We start from the raw sequence: 16283 nt of genomic DNA on the forward strand, positions 1-16283 counted from the left end.
TGCAGGTGGGCCTGCAAAGCATTTTTAGCTGGACACTGAGTTCCAGGTCACACAGGAGGAGCATGATTACTGTCACTGGTGGTCTGGGCAGTCCAGCCTGTGCACAAAATAGGCAAGAACTGTTTTGGGTTAAAGTCCTACTTACAGTGACTTTGGGGGCTGCTCCCTTCCTCCCAAGAGCCCTCTCATAAACCCATCAAACTCCAGTGTAACAGGGGTGAGGTGGTTCCTCCCATGTCTCCTGCTGCTGGAAGGCTGCTCCAGAACCTCTCTGCTCTGATGACTCTGATTTAACCCTCTTAAATCTCCAGCACCAACGTAGAGCAGGTAAATATAAGCATCATCCTTTACTCAATGCAGCTTTTTTCTCTCCAAGTTTACTATTTGTTTCCACATGTAGCTGCAGAGAGCAAACGTATCCCTTCCCAGACTATTTTGCTACCCTGACAAGTCAGACTCTTCTAGTCTCTCCCTTCCCCGACCACTGTACATGTTAATTCCCCCACCTCTTTTTCCAGCCAGGGCTTCTCTCTTCAGCATTTTGGCAAAAATATAGGCAAAAGCCACAGGAGCAATATGACGCAGCAGCTCATTGATAGTCTGGAGCTTTAGGGCAGCACAGGAAAGGAAGAGAAGAAAAATGCAAGAGGAGTCTTCTCAACACATAAAAAATGTCACAAAGAACAAACAGGAAACCTATACTAAGTCCCTGCCTAAGGAGTCGAATTTTCCAAACTGCTGAGGAGTTCCTCCTGATTCCTGGATGGTTTGAGTGTTTTCAGATCCTCTTTCAACACCACTGGAAAAAGCTTCTGAGCTAAGTGCACTTTCAGATTCTTTGTAGTGAATTTTGCCTTTCTTGGATGAAATAGCAAATAAATAGTATTGAAAGAGCCGTCTGGTGCAAATCAAGGCTGGGCTCATCTGCAGAAATCTACGAGGCAGAGAAGGATGGAAAAGAAGAACCAATCTGTTGTGACTGTGTGGCCAGCAAACAATGGATAAGTGATTTTAATTGTCTGTGGTCTATGCTTTACCTTGGCAGCTCTGTGCTTTTTGCAGCCTCTTCTACACCCTTACAATTCCTTCTCCTCCCCTTTCCTCTTACACACCTATATATCACCATTCACTTGTTCTCACATGCACTGGAGAACTGCAGTGCTGAACAGAAAGAAAACTTGGTAACAGCACCCCCACATCCCCTAGTATTTCTAGGGAATACTTATGGGGTGGGCCAAACTGTTTGAATGTTTTGTACTGGCAGAGTGGTCCAAAAATATCCCGCTGGAGACTAGGTCTTAGCAAACAGTTTCTTAATGCACCCTTCCAGTGTTTTCTCATACACTCCATATTAGGTAGACCTAAGAGAGTCCCAGACTGTAGCTCTCCAAGCTGCATCACTGAAGACGTCACTGGTCTTCCTTTGGGTAGCTAGAATCTCCCGTTGACTGTCACTATTACTTACTTAATTAAAAAGAAAAAAAAAAAAGGCACTTTGTTCAAGGTTGCTCCATTTTTGGAAAGACTTGCAATGACTGTCTACTCTAATGCTTTTTCTACCTTTAGGTCTGTCATCTCTCTCCTTAAAAATCCAAAACTCTTCTCACCAGGGGAAACTGCAGAACTGTGCTGGCACAACGATGTTCTGCTTGCACTGAATCTGCAGAGCAGAAGGATACACTCACTGTCAGAGCAGAAAGGAAGCACCCTCCCTCCCTCCCCCTGCAAAAAGCTATTTTTTGCAGGCGTTGTCATATCTTATCCCCAGGAAGAGAAGAGGGCTGTGCTAGAAAGTCTTCAGATTCACATTTGCTCCTGTTTACTCTGTCCTTCAGAGCACGGCTATAACAATTCATCAATACAACGGAGGGGAACTCACAACCTACAGGCAAGGCAGACTCCTCTAATGAAAACAAATCCTTGGGAGAGGAAGAAGTAGTTCACAGATCTGCCTTCTAAATCCCACTCCCACTGCAATAATGTTTTCATCACTACTTACATTTAGGGACACGAGGGTACTCAGAGCAGTAAAGCACATCATTTGGGCTGAACAGTTGCAGTACTGTGCCCAAAACAATTTGCAGTCTAAAAGCCCAAGTGAATAGAGCACCACAGGATTCAAGACACATAATTAGAAAAAATAAGATCTCGTGCTTGTCATCTTGCGCTTGTCATCTGAAAGTATGCACAGATATTAATTAAGCTCCGCGAACCCCAGATGAAGTAGATTAGTAGTTTCATCCTTGTTTTACAGAGGTTTAGAGGGAAGCATGACACACAGTCACAGCTGACACTGTGGCGGAGCTGGAGCCAGCCGTGCAGGGGATGCGAGTGCCAGGGCTCCACCTCCTCCCCAGCCCTGCTCCGTGAATTGCCTTCAATGGGAAATGAAGGAGTTGCACTTCTCTGCTGTCTGGAAGAGGAAGGACCCACCCTGCCGCATAACGGTAGCAAAGACCTGGCCTGAAGAGTTTTGATAAAAAGCATGACACACATAAGCAAGAAACACATTTAAAGTTAAGAAAAATGTTGCGATGCACTTACAACTTGGAAATGCATTGCTCACGAACATAAAATGAGTCCACGGATTCAAAGATTTAACAAAAAATAATTTAACTAGGAAAGCTTCGACATTTTTGTATCTCAAAGAACAGTTTGACATTCATTTTGCAGTCATTATCTGCTGAAATTCAAGTTCTTATGACAGCAATTTCTCACAGATTCCCTTTGAATATCTGTAAATGTAGAAGCTGTGATAATGAAAACTATTTTCAGAATTCATCATGAAAGTAGTACACCTGTCCACTTAATTGAAACTACCTGGGCTCTAACTCTGCTTATCATCTGTGCCAGAACAAGAGCAGGGTGGCATGAAATGCAGCTAGAAAGAACTGTCTCCAGAACACATTAAATGGGTCATTCTTTCTGTCTCTAGACACAATTATCCACCTAATTACAATTAGGACAAATGCAGAGTTGTCCTAACTGCAGAGGGATGCGTTTTAATTGTGATGTTCAATTCTCTGTACACAAATACAAAAAATCTGAGCAAGAAATGTCACTAGAAAATGGGAACAGACCATGACATACTTATCTGCAAAACAGCAAACAAACTAGATAAACTGTGGACATAAAGCAGCTCCTTAGATGATAAGTAACTGCATTAATGTGAAAACTATACTCTTCTGTTCCCACATTTAAGCACAGAAAGCATTCTAACTTCAGCTTTCAAGGTAAAAATGCTTTTAATTAGTGTCCTGGCTACCTTATGAGACATACAGACCTTGGTATGATAAAGCTATGATAATTTAGCCTTGCCGAGAATCCTCCTTATGATTTATATGATTACTTCATGCCAGCATGAAACGAATCCCCAAGGAAGTAACGCATGTCATCCTTAAAAATATTAAGCAATCAAGCCATGTTTTTATTATGTGAATGGATGCCTTTGAAAACAAGGATGCATGCACCATACTGTGAAGTAAAATGAAATAAATGAACAGAAATAATTCATTTCCATGTTCTAATCAGTGCAAACTGTAGTCTTCAAATTATCCTGATGCTACCAAATGTGAGTCTGGAGACAATAGGTTGACTCGTCTACTAAAATGAACATGAAATTGCATCCTAAGTACACAATGAAGGCCAAATTAAACAGTCCAAGTCTCTTTGTAAAGTTTTTTTTTTTTTTTTAATTCCGCTCTTGCATCCAACCGAACAATTAAGAAGAGTAGAAGATTTAAACAAAGCACTGGATAATTTTTAGAAGGCTCAAATCTAACCAAAAGCAAGGCACTTATCTTATACAAAAGGACCACAATCTACACAAAAACTTGTTCTTAGTCAAACTCTTCAGCTTCTAGCATTACCAGCAGAGAGAAATTTGTGTTCCATCAGCTAAAAGGATGTCTCTGGCAAGCAGAATGAAAAATACATATCAAAGACTAGAACTGCACGCTTGCTGGTGATGTTGTATTCACAGACTGGGACGCCAGTTCTGCAAGAACCCAAGATAACACTGTTACACTGCTCATTGCTATCATAAATCACAATCCATTCATTAGAGCTTCTGACCTTTCAGAAAAAAAGCCTAGCCCCTACAGGCACAAGAAGATGGAAAAAGAGCTGTGGTAACGAGACAGGGGTAATACAAAACATTTGGAATAGACCATTGTATTTGTATAGGTAGTAATTTACATGAGAAGACCACCATAGGACAGTAAGGTTTTTTTTTTTTTTAACACTGATTCTATAGCACTGTCTTTGAAGCTAAGCTAAATATTAAACCTAACCACATTATTTCCTTTGGTTTTCTCTTCTTAAAAAGAAGCATAAAAAGAGTACCAAAAAAAAGCGTACCAGAGAGAGGCAACAGCAATGAAAGGAATGAAACTGGTTCTATGTCAGTTACCTATAAAATCATTAATGGGAAGTGGGATGAATAACAAACAACGGTGTGCTATGTCTTCCAAAGGAACATGAAATGCATTGGTGCATCTACGACGAGCAGCATTGGGAACATACTGAATTTATATACAAAGTTATACAGCAGAAAGCAGACCTGCGAGTCGCCTTGCTGAAGGATATGGTGAATCTGAAAGCTAACACGGGCTCCAGAGGACACAAGTTCACGAAGGAGAAAGGCACTGTGACTTACTAGACAAGTAAAACCTACATCTACTTCAGGAAGTCCCAAGTCGTAACGTTAGGAAGTATACACACTTGCCTTGCTCTCATTCTTTCCAAGGAGCTTCCTTATAGCTGCTGTTGAAGAGGTGGGTTAGATGGACCTTTGGTCTAACCCAGTACAGCAATGTCAGTATTACGTTTAGTATGTTCTCTGAAGACTTCCCCCTTGGACATACTTAAAACCCAGCTAGACATGGTGCTGGATGTGGACTGGAGGACCTCCAGAGGTCCCTTCCAACCTCAACAATTCTGCAACACTGTTATGTGGCTGATACCTCCCCAAACTCCATTCACTATAGGACCTTCTTCAGAAAGAAACCAGGCCTGCCTGAGGAAAGGCCAAAATCTACGCTCATCTCAGGAAACAAAGGTCGCAGAGCAGCCTACAGTCAATTTGTCAGCCCATCTTAGCTGACTTGCATTCAGGTGAGTGGGAAGCATATATTTCCAAAGTCAGTTGGAAGGCACTTTATAACTGTAAAGCCCTTCTGTGTGGCTGCTAATCTTAAATTCTGTGGTACTGTTGACAGTCTCCTTAAGAACAAGCAGAACTCATGTTTAGCACAACTGGTGTTACCTGAAAAGTCATGTTCTGTTTGACTTGACCGTGCAGAGAATTAAACTGTTCACTACGTTATATTTTCCACCTATTAATGTGGTCATAATAGAACACCAAAATACATTGTAAAGACTGCTTTCCATTTTAACCTTGACAAAAATTCACCAAATGAAAAACAATATATATTAAAAAACCAATATATATTTCACTTTATTTCACTGTCAGGCATAGGGGTCAGGCAGTGAAGACAGCTGTACGGCTTTCTGATAACAACCTTATCATCCTTGCCCCAGTCTTCAAGAGAATTGAGGAATCATTACGATCTTTCACTGCAATCTTAAGACTCAAGTATGAGTCAAGAAAATTACTTTTTTCTTTGTTTCAGGGGTATTTTTTGTTGTTTTCATTAAATCTGACGTAGTGACAGAGATGAGGGTGCCCACTTCCTTCCCTTTTAAATACATGACTTTCTTCTTCCCTTAACTAAAACACGTCTTTGCAAGGAAGGCCCCAGGAAGAGCTTTATTTGGACAAGAATGGGACTGTTTTATCAAAGGGAGGGAAGATTGAAACGTGTGAGACAGAACGAGGAAAAATGTGGAAAAAAAGAGCCTAGCAAGTCTTACTTCCTACAGAGAACTGTGGTCCTGTAGCATGTACAGTTTCTAAGGGTCTAAGCAGTGAGCTTTATACGGAAAGCACACACATTTGACAGCTATTGTAAACACCCTCCAGTCACAGTAAAACACATCTGTTTTCAGCTGTGCAGAGGAAGAGCTTGTGTTTACTATGGTGGTGACCCTACCCTGTGTAAAAGTTATTGACACCCGCTGGACGTGTTCATTGCTAGGTCCGTGCCCTTCATTTGGAGCCAGTAATGCTCCTCAAGTTGGAGCTTTCCAAATATAGCCCTGACAGCCTAGTTCTGAGAGCCCAGGGGAAGAGGCTTGACTACTTTGCTAATTGATGCTGCTACACCAGGGAGAGCCAGCACTGTCTACAGCAGAGTTTTCCCTTAAAGTGGACTAGGTCAGTTGGATGGCAATTGCACTAAGTCAGACAGTAGTTCTCATTACCAGACCCTCGTTCCCTAAATTATTACACGCCCACAACAGTATTATTACAAAGGGAAAACTAAGTGCTCGTATTTTGGGGGAGACCAGCACCGAAACTGCATGTGTGAATTTAATGTCTTGCATAGTTTCAAGCTACTTGGAGCTAGCTGATAATCTAGTTTGGTTTCTTGCATAACACAAGACGTGTATTTCCCTCAAGTAGGGGACAGAACAAACTGTGCTCAAGAACCTGTACTTTTATTAACAGTATGGCTAGCATTTTGATAATGCATACGTATCAGAAAGGATCCAGTCTTCTTTTGATGGCCTCAGAGAGATGCAGAATTTACCACTTCCTACACTGTGGCTTCAATTACCTAAACCCAGCCTAAGTTCTCCACAGGGACACTGTCTCATTCAGTACACAAGACAAATTTACTTAGCTAGCAGCCACTCAATATTTTATTTTTGCCCTTTCTATTTGATGCATAGCCATAAAAGCCTTGTTTACTGCACATTATTCAAGCTCTATTCTGAAGGCAGAATGATTAATTTCTTTACAGGCTTTTCTGTAGTGCTCATCAGATGCTTTGAACTTGCTATGTGCAATTTCCTAGCTTTTGGAAAAGCACAGAAAGGAATGCCATTGCGTGGCATCCTAGAGCTACTGCCATGCTTCATATCAGCAGGGATAGACCAGACCTCTGCTATCTTAGCTAGCAGGTGTAAACCATTGGCTGCCAGCAGAGCCAAGCTAAAGGAGATGAGGCACACAGTTAAGCAAGTGATTTTCACTGATATTTGCCAGCACCAGAATGGAAAGATTCAGGATTTTAAGGAGACCAAAGGCTATGCAGTAGAAGTACTCTCACCAGTTCATGTTTCTATGTGCCTCTCATAACACCAACCCCTTCTAATTCATCCTTTCCAACATGCCCACCCTTCAAACCACGCATCTCAGCCTGGTTTCTTAACCCAGTCTCATTCTTCTCGCCTGTCCAGCCTTATCCAGTGTTACTTACCTCATTGTATCTTCTTTTCTATCTTTATTTCTCTTAGTCTCTTTTGAGTATGTCTTTTTAATTAACTTGCTCACAGAATCAGTTGCTGTCCCCTAAACTCTTCATCTCACTGACTTCTCTGCCTCTTCCTTGATTTTACTCCCTGAAGCTTACAGAGGATTGAGAGGAATGAGCATTCACAGACTCTTTAGAGGTTTCAGAAATACATATCTAATAAGCATATACAGAACGTGGTTCTGAAGACTGTAACTTGGACAACCTCAGGGATTTTCTTAGGGATGGTAAAAAGCACATTAATAAGTTACAAAAACCACTCACTCCTGACAAAACCTGGGGACATTAAAGCACAATAAAGAAGGTGTCACTGAAACCTCTAAAGTATTTTCTTTAGCCTCATTTTCAGAAACAGTTAAGCCATGTTGGGTGACATTTTCCAAAGTAAACTGGGCCAGAGCAGATGTGCATCTCAGAAAACTTTATTCCAAATGACTATAGTTTCAGAAAATTGCAAGTGAAATGGGAAGACACAGTATGTGGCTTTGCCCATAAAACAAGACAAAAATGAAAGCTACTTGTATCATGTTGGCAACTAACTTGATGGTTGCTCTGATACTGGTGACTTGTCTGAAGTCATGATACTAACTGAACAAAGCACATCATCCTATCTTCACAGATTTTGTAAAGGCTGGATCACAACAAAGTAATATTATTGCCCCATTAACCATACAAGTCTGGTGTATGCACAGCTGTTTTTGCCCAGCTCCTGACATATGCACAAGCTATTCATCTGCTGGCTTTCCATTGAACCTTCATTATTATAATTCTCTCATCTCTTGCCTGTAGGTTCTACGATTTGGTCTCAATCATCACTTCACTGTACATTTGTCCTCCTGTGCGTTGATACCCCGTCAGTTTTAGGGCTGCCTGCAACCCTAATCAGGCCCAAATTTATGCTAAGGAATATAAATCTGCTAGCAAAGACTTAAAGCAGTCACTAGGATATAGAATTCCTGTAAAAACTAAACTGTTCAAGAAAGTCTTCTAAAAATCCCAGAGAGACCCAGTAAGGGCTATGATTAATAAGATACATCATTGAAGAAGTATGATTAGAAGTTCTGATTTCATAAGAGAAATGGGTTTTGGGCCTCCACAAAGCTTGTTGTGTAATAATAATAATAATAAATGATAATAACAACAACAATTTGAAAGCTATTGGCCCTGAGTCTGTAAAAAGGTTTGTTCTGGGGATGGTGCAATAGAAAGAATATTTCCCATATAGGAATGTTAAAAAACAAAACAAAACAAACAACAACAACAACAACAAACACAGAAATAAACAAATGTGGAGTCACTGCCCCTATAAAAAGGTTGGAGTGAAGCAGCGGCTTAAGAAAATAGTTTTATCAGAAACTCATAGTTTGTCTTCATTTGATTAGATGCAAGATTTCAATGCAAGATTTGCAAACACTGTATTTATCTATATTCTATAGATACTTAGTTCAAATCTTCCAAACATCAGTGCACTGCTTATTTAAAATGCGTAACAGTTAGTAAGAAAAGCAGCAAAGACAATAAAGCACAGAACCGACTTCCAAAACTATCAAGCATTTGCCAATTAAAATATTTACTTTTGACACAAGTCCTAATTAGTTAAAAACATTCAATCCAGTCTTAAAATAGAGGTTCGAGCTACCCAATTTATTCTTGGAACAGTCACTTGCTTGCAGGATTAGGAAGACAATGGCATCCAGAGCGAGCACGAACCCTCTTCCCTCTTATTACAGTTAATCAGCAACATAAATACTATAATGGAGCTGAGCCCCTGCAAACTCACCAGGCTGTGCATAATTTCGACTCCAGCTGGATTCACTGTGAGTGCCTCATCATACAATTGCTTAGCCTCCTCCAAATTGCCTTTCATCTCTGCAAGCCTCCCACGCATGTACAGTACAGCATGAGATGTGGGGAAAAGACTAGCTGCCTCCTGGATACAAAAGCCTGCTTCTTTGAGATGGTGTTGCTCCATGAAGAGTTCAGCTGAAAAAAAAAAAAGCACAAAAACACCCTACCATTAGCTGAAATAATTCAGATACCTTTCTTCACACTAATTGCATATCCTCTCTCTTAAACATATTAAAACACGAGGCCATGATCCTGCACAGTGCTTACTACTATGGTTAACGTTTACTATCAGAAGCAAGTCATTGAATGGATATTCTGATACATTAAAGGCTCTATACAGACATAGATGGACCTCTTCAGGTGTTGACACAGGATAGCCTTAAGGATATACCAGAGTGCTTCCTCAATCAGGATGTAAACATGCACTGTACTGAGCCCTACGGAAGCAGGGCTGGTAGCCACTTGGAGCCATTTTATGTGTTTCCAAATAATCTGGGAAAAAAAAGAACAGAATAAGCCATCACTGTCTACTGATTAGTTTAAACATGTCAGAGTAATAGGATACATCTGACCAAGCTGGACATTAAATAACTTCTTTAAGAGAGTATTTCCATATTTTAAAAAATGATTAAAAGTGTTTTTCTCTGCTTACTTGTCTAGTTTATGAGATAGCTGTCTCTTAAGTTTTCAGAGTCTCAATTAAAATCAAAGGCTTATATCACAGAGACTTATTTATATTTTGTATTCACAAATTTATCTCCTCACACATACTCTACAGAAAAAGAAAACAGAGCTCTTGGAAGAGACTGCTCAGTCATCTGCTTCCTTTAACTCTCAGCAACTATCCCAGTGGTTTTCTTACAAAGAAAAAAAAAATAAAAGGCATACTGATGTGCTTGACTGTCAATTTGTTTGTTAATCAAATCATTTTTCATGTTAAACAAATTTCATAACGTATCTCACTGTTAAACTTTAACATTTCTTAGGATTTATTATGCATTAAATCCTGGGAGAAGGCTTAAGAAGTGATGCTCAATTTTCACTGACACACACAACTGAAAAGGGAAATTGTTCATATATCTACATATGTATGTATATGATGTATATACATGTATGTAGATAAAATAACTCTTTGCACAGCAGCCATTGCTGTTTGGTTCTTAACCTATTTGTGTTCTATAAGTTATCACTGCAAAAGCTCAATGTTTGTCTCTATTTATTTTTATTTAAACTGATGTGGCAATGCAGTAAATGCAGTAAATATTGACAGTTCAATAGCCCAATTCAAAATGTTCAGGCTCCAGAGTCAGATAAACAATTCTGAATTTAGACCCAATCTTAAGCGCCCTGACTTTTAAAGGTAGTGAAGTGTTCTCAGGAAGTCTCTGTGAGGGGGGGAAATCAGCCTGAAAAATTAGGCCTCTCGTATAGCTTTGAAACTCTGCCAGTTTCAAAATGCCGGGAGGGCCAGATGACTCCAGGGACTTGGCATGCTGACACGGAGCTTTCTGGGTGAGAGGGGAGCAGGACAGCATCTCAGCAACTGTCCTGCCACGCCATGGGAAGGGTCGTCCTTGGCCCGTCCGACGTGAGACCGGGACCACAGACAGCTCTCCCACTGGCACACTAACGATGATTGTGCACTGACACGGCATCATGGCACTCCAGATCTGAAGTGCTCCTTCTGGAAGAAGGGTGAGACATCATCGATAATAAGCTCGACTATTTCTTAGCCACTCCTAGTTTGTGCTACAGATAAATGTCATTCTCTAAGGCTGCCAACTCGAGCAAAACACTAAGAGCTATACTCTTTAAAAATGACTCATATACATTTCTGTCTGGTTAATCTTCATAAAATCTCAGCGTGCCTCCTTTCCCTCGACTCCAAGAGGGTGCAGCCATCTAATAACAGAAAGCAAGGCCATGCAACTTGACAAGCTGAGTATGTGCACAGCCTTATTCAAAAGTTTGTGGGAGGACAGCATTTTTCTTGTGCTTCCCAAGGAACAGAGCATTTTCCTGCCAAGTGCTGCGCAGCAGCTGATGTTGTGCATGTGGTAGTGATGAGGATGGGGATGTGCAAAGTGACGATTCACAGCCTGAGGACACTTCGGTTTGCAAAGTTAGCACAACCCTAGCAGCACAAAAAGAAGGGGTGAAATCCCGGCGCTATTTGAAGTCAGCAGAAGTTCTGGATACTGGTGCATTAAAAACTCTAATAGCAACTAACAGCATAACGTGACCTGTTTCATTTCAAAAAAGCATGAGGAGCAAGGGGGTTTAGATGTGAAATCATGCACAGCCTGTGATTCAATGCATAGAAAATGGAGAGTATTTATTCTTTCTTTCAACGGTGCCTGTAAATCTTCTTCAGTAATAACAATTATTTAGAGGAAGTGCAGCAACACAGAATCTAAATAAGATCTACAAATTGTATTTTATGATACGGTAATGTAGCATATTAAAGTTCAGTCCATTTCTTTGCAGGCTCAATAGTCAATAAAAAATGATTTAATGGTGTGGGAGGCCTAATTTGCATAAAAAGAGAATGAGAGAGGTGCCTTTGGGTTACAGAAGGGAAGGAGTGCACCCACCCAGCTAAAAATAGACATTAAGGGAAATCGTTTAAGCCTGCATTAAAATGGGTTTTCTGTAAACTCATTTTTTACTTCTATTGCATACTCATTTTATTTACAGATGAACAAGATACACTTACGTAACATGGAATAAAAACCAAGCTAGAGGCAGAAGTCAAAGACAAAAAACAAGGATTCATTAAATTTATCATGGTAATACTCCCACCTCCTCAACAGTACTGAAAGTACTGAAATGCCTGCCTCTGCATTACCTGGGTTAGCAGTTTCCTGTCCGTTGGATTATTTAGGATCTCTCCTGGCATCACCTAATCATGCTGTACATACAAACCTGACCAAACTAGCAGCCCTCACAAGGAAGTTCTGTCACAGAGACGTGGCACCCAATGCCACTCCAAAGCAGACAGCAACTCCTCAGGGTGAATCAGGTATACAGCAGCATCTGTGATTCCTACACTGTGAAAGGCTTGGTGCTTCAGGAAAGCCATTTATGAATCTCCAGCTGTTGGACTACATCGTTCTTGGTGCTGGCATTCTTTGCAGCTTTGAATCCAAAGGCAATGTTTGCAGGCTTCCTTGCCATCTCTTGCTTAACACCATCTTCATAAAAGCTTAAACGAGTTTCCATTCTGTTTTGAGCTAAGTATTACCAACAATTCTCTGAATGCTACAGAGCAAAGAGATGATCATCCTGGATGCACTACTTCCTCTATTAGCCTCTCTGGAGTAATGCTAGATGAGTGCAGATGATCAGGGAATATTTGATCATTTTTGCTTATACACACAGGCAAAGACAGATCACACTGCGTGGATGCACAGAGGCAGGATGCATCGTGAGCTGTCTCCTTTCATCCTCATCTTGAAGCTTGAGCCTACACCCACTGAGACCATGAGCAGCTATCCAACTGACTCCAAGGCCCAGCCTAGCGCGATTCATTTCTTTCCCAGATTTACCTTACGCTTCCATTTGTGCTCTCTCATAGTATTGTCCACCCTTCTCTGCTGTTCTTCCAAACAAGAAGAGTCTTCTCTTATGGCTTTAGCCTCCTTTGTCTTCACTTGCAACCAGACTTCGAAGTGATACACCAGTCTTAATGCTGGTCCCAGTCCCTGCGAGCAGCCCACATCTCCACTCAGATGTATAATTAGCTCCTAACATGAGCTTCTAGTTCTCCCAGCTGTTTCTGCTAGCGTTTAAGCTCATCTACAGTGAAGATCCTTAATCAAGTGAGAATTGCCAGAAGCATATCATCTACTCACTCACCAAAGACCAGTAGCAAACATACAGAGCAAGAGCACTTCCAGAAGGCTGACAGAAGCTGGGTCTCCTGTAGTCAGCCTCTTTTTTTTTTCTCTTTTGTCTCTAGGATAAATTATTTGACAGAGCTCTGTAAAGGAGCCCATCTGAGAAGCAACAACAGTGCAATCTAGTCATGTCTGCATCACAACGCTAGTATAAGGAACAGAGTTGTCTGCCATCACCCTGAACGTTGACTATTCTCTTTTTCTTAAGTGTTTCAAAGCAGTGTCAAGAGTGATTGTACTTGTCACCACAGAGGCAGCACCAACTGTAATTCTAGCCAAAAAAAAAAAAAAGGATTTGAAATGTATTTCTGCAATGTGAAGCACCCAAGAGTTAAAATCTCATTCCTTGCAAATCAGTGTTATCCAAGAGGCGGCACTGAACTCCCACAAGCAGACTGCTCCACATTACTCTGTTCTGTGTCAGCCACATCACCTGCTCTTACCCACCCCAGAAATGCTAGTGCGTGGTGACATGGCCAACGCCATGTAGCCAGCTGACCAGCAGGACGGCACACTGGGAGGCAGCCCTTTACACTTGATGAAGGTGAGACTGCCTGAGAGGATGTCTAGAGAGGTGTTTTCTATTCCACAGAGCTCATCTGCTTTCAGAAGCTATTAATACTTGTTACTGCAGCAGCCCTCAGCCAGCTGGAAAGACCCACTCCTCCGAGACAACTCTTTGATCAGCGAACACAGAGCTATTACCATGACAAAGGGTTCTCCCTCTGTCTTGCCTTTCTGTCAGATGACGTTTAGTCACCGTCCCTTATTATGACACAACCGTGCATGCAGTCGTTTGACAATTCGCCGGCAATAAGATGGAAGATCGTTCAAGCTGTATCTCAACTGTTATCACTTCACTTGGTGCAAACCTTCAGCACAGAAATGAAGACGAGAACCTGCTACATGTTCCCGTCCACGTGAACTCAATCACTTACTCTTCTGAATGAGGCAGTAGATGCATTCTTAAAGGCTGTCTTTGCAAGCAAACTGGTAGCTAACTGGAGCCCAGGGACCTGCTTTCAATTTCTGAGCTTCGGGTCTCCCAAAGGCTGAAATGGCAACTGAGCTTCTTTATTTACAAATGCAGAAGTAGAGTGAACATCTCCGGAGGTGACACAGAACTACCACAAGCTACTCTCTATACTAAAGCATGCAGTCAAGAAGTTATCTGAAATACAATAAAGCCTGTCACAAGATAGCTGGTTCCTTTACGTGAAGCAGGACCCTGCTCACTAGTGACAAAACAGCTCTCTCCCATCTGGGAGAGTTGGGAGGAGCAGCAGACCATTGTTTTAGGCAGTAAGGGCGCTACTGAGAAGGGTGGCATAAAAATGCTTCTGTTGGAAAGGCAGCTTTTTTTTTTTCACCCTCTCTTAAAACACTTATTACTGGCTATAGTCAAAGAAGCCTTCATATTCCAGCCTGGTCAAGCATAAATTCCTATATTCTGTCCCTTGCACAGATAAACATCCTGCTGCTTTTTTCAGGCCCAAGTATGCTTTATTACTCGCCCAAATAGTACTAGCAGCTGAGAAATGCTAGTGGTTGGTACCTTCTGTCATTCTCTGGGCATCACTGGCAGTGCAACAGGTTCCTCTCCTTCCACTGGCTAAGGAGCCAGAGAATGCTCAGCAAAGAGCACTGCTAGCTGCTGCCTGCTTCCTTCGAAGTGCCTGTTCACATACGTGCACATTTGCATGGCCCAGATTTTGAGAAACGGCATGTGTGCTTTGAAGACCACCCGTGCCAATGGATTATCAGTCCACAAAGCTTGACATCCTGCTCCAGCAGTGAGAAATATCCAGAAGCCTCAGGAATGGGGGAAGCAGTCCAAATGCCCAGTCTTGATAGGAAGCCAAGAATGCTTTTGACTTCTTGAATTCATTGTTAATAGAAAATAAATGAAACCAACCTGGATAGCGTAGATGAAAACCTAGAAGCCCCGTGAGGACATCTGATTGAGGAGAAATGGGGAATTTGGCCATTTTTAGGCTGCACCAGAAAAGACAAGGCCAGAGCTTGCTAAACCAGGAGGCTTAGCGGAACCCCAGCTGGCTTCTTAGCTGTACCAGTAACATTTCAAAGGGGACCAAACCAGCTCAGTTCATCATTTCCACCTCCAGCGTGAAGTGTTCCTAATCCCTCCTAGCAAGCAAATGCTGCAGGACAGCCATCGTTGCAGTATACTTTTATTCCCCTCTGTAACAGCTTTGGGATAAAACACTCCCTCCTGCTCCCCCTCACCAGGCTCCAGTTTCTCCCACTGCTCTGTATCACTATAAAAGCCACAAAAATCAGCAGTGCTTATGGGGCTCAAGAATAATAATAAAAAAAAAAGCAGTAAGTGGGGAGCTCTAAAATTTCAAAGCACTTTTTTATTAAAAACAAAAAACCACAAGGAAAATAAAATTAGAATTGCTTCAACAACCTGTGTTGCACCATGGGAGAGTATCTGACCCCAGCTATTCTGCAATGTCAGTGAAGATGTCTCCCAAACCTGACAATAAACACCTTTAATATCAGAGCTAATAATTTGAGGGGGGCTTAGGATTGCTAAAAGCTTAGGGAGGAGTGAGCATTTAATTACGTACGTGCAAACTGTGCAAATGCAAGCTGTGCTGGTGCGCTGCTCCCTTTGCTGTCCCCGGGCTCCGTCCCTGCCCGTGTGCGGCTGTGTGGACACGGGCCAGTCAGGGCTGCAGATCCCAGCCCACTGGCCCCTACGACATTTTCTCGTGGAACAAAGCCCATCTTCCTCTAACACAGCTTTTTTTTCCCAGGAATTGGCCCATACTGAATAAAATAAATAAATCACAAGCGTTTTGTGAAGGGAAAAAAAAATGTTCCTGCTGTACATAACTCGGGGGAACAGATGTTTTTCCATTAGCTCACTGTTCCCTGCTACATTGGCTCTCTTTACATTTCTTGTTTAGGGCATGTTCATTAGAATATTTTTTCCTAGGGTAAACTTGTAGCATGTTACTCAGGCAGCAGGTAGCCCTCTCCAGCCCCACTGTGAATACATGGAATAGTCATTCGAGTGATTTTTCTTTAAATGCTCCTTTAAATTAGCTTTAGGTCTACCTGGTGAGGTTTGCAGCCTGTGCTTAGCAGGCATTTAGCCAATCTTAGATCAAATTACCAGACCTACTTT

At 41.7% G+C, this 16283-nt stretch overlaps 1 protein-coding gene across 12 annotated transcripts in view; it reads right to left on the reverse strand.

The window, feature by feature from the left end:
- Positions 1-16283, reverse strand: part of TTC7A (tetratricopeptide repeat domain 7A) — a 168011-nt gene that overhangs the window by 23751 nt on the left and 127977 nt on the right. For all 12 annotated transcript variants that reach the window (XM_050709569.1, XM_035555850.2, XM_035555870.2 and 9 more), the window contains one exon: positions 9160-9362. In XM_050709569.1, coding sequence (XP_050565526.1) covers positions 9160-9362 — 203 coding nt within the window. The remainder of the gene's footprint in view (positions 1-9159; positions 9363-16283) is intronic.

This window comes from Cygnus atratus, chromosome 3 (genome assembly GCF_013377495.2).
Source record: "Cygnus atratus isolate AKBS03 ecotype Queensland, Australia chromosome 3, CAtr_DNAZoo_HiC_assembly, whole genome shotgun sequence".
Taxonomy (NCBI): domain Eukaryota; kingdom Metazoa; phylum Chordata; class Aves; order Anseriformes; family Anatidae; genus Cygnus; species Cygnus atratus.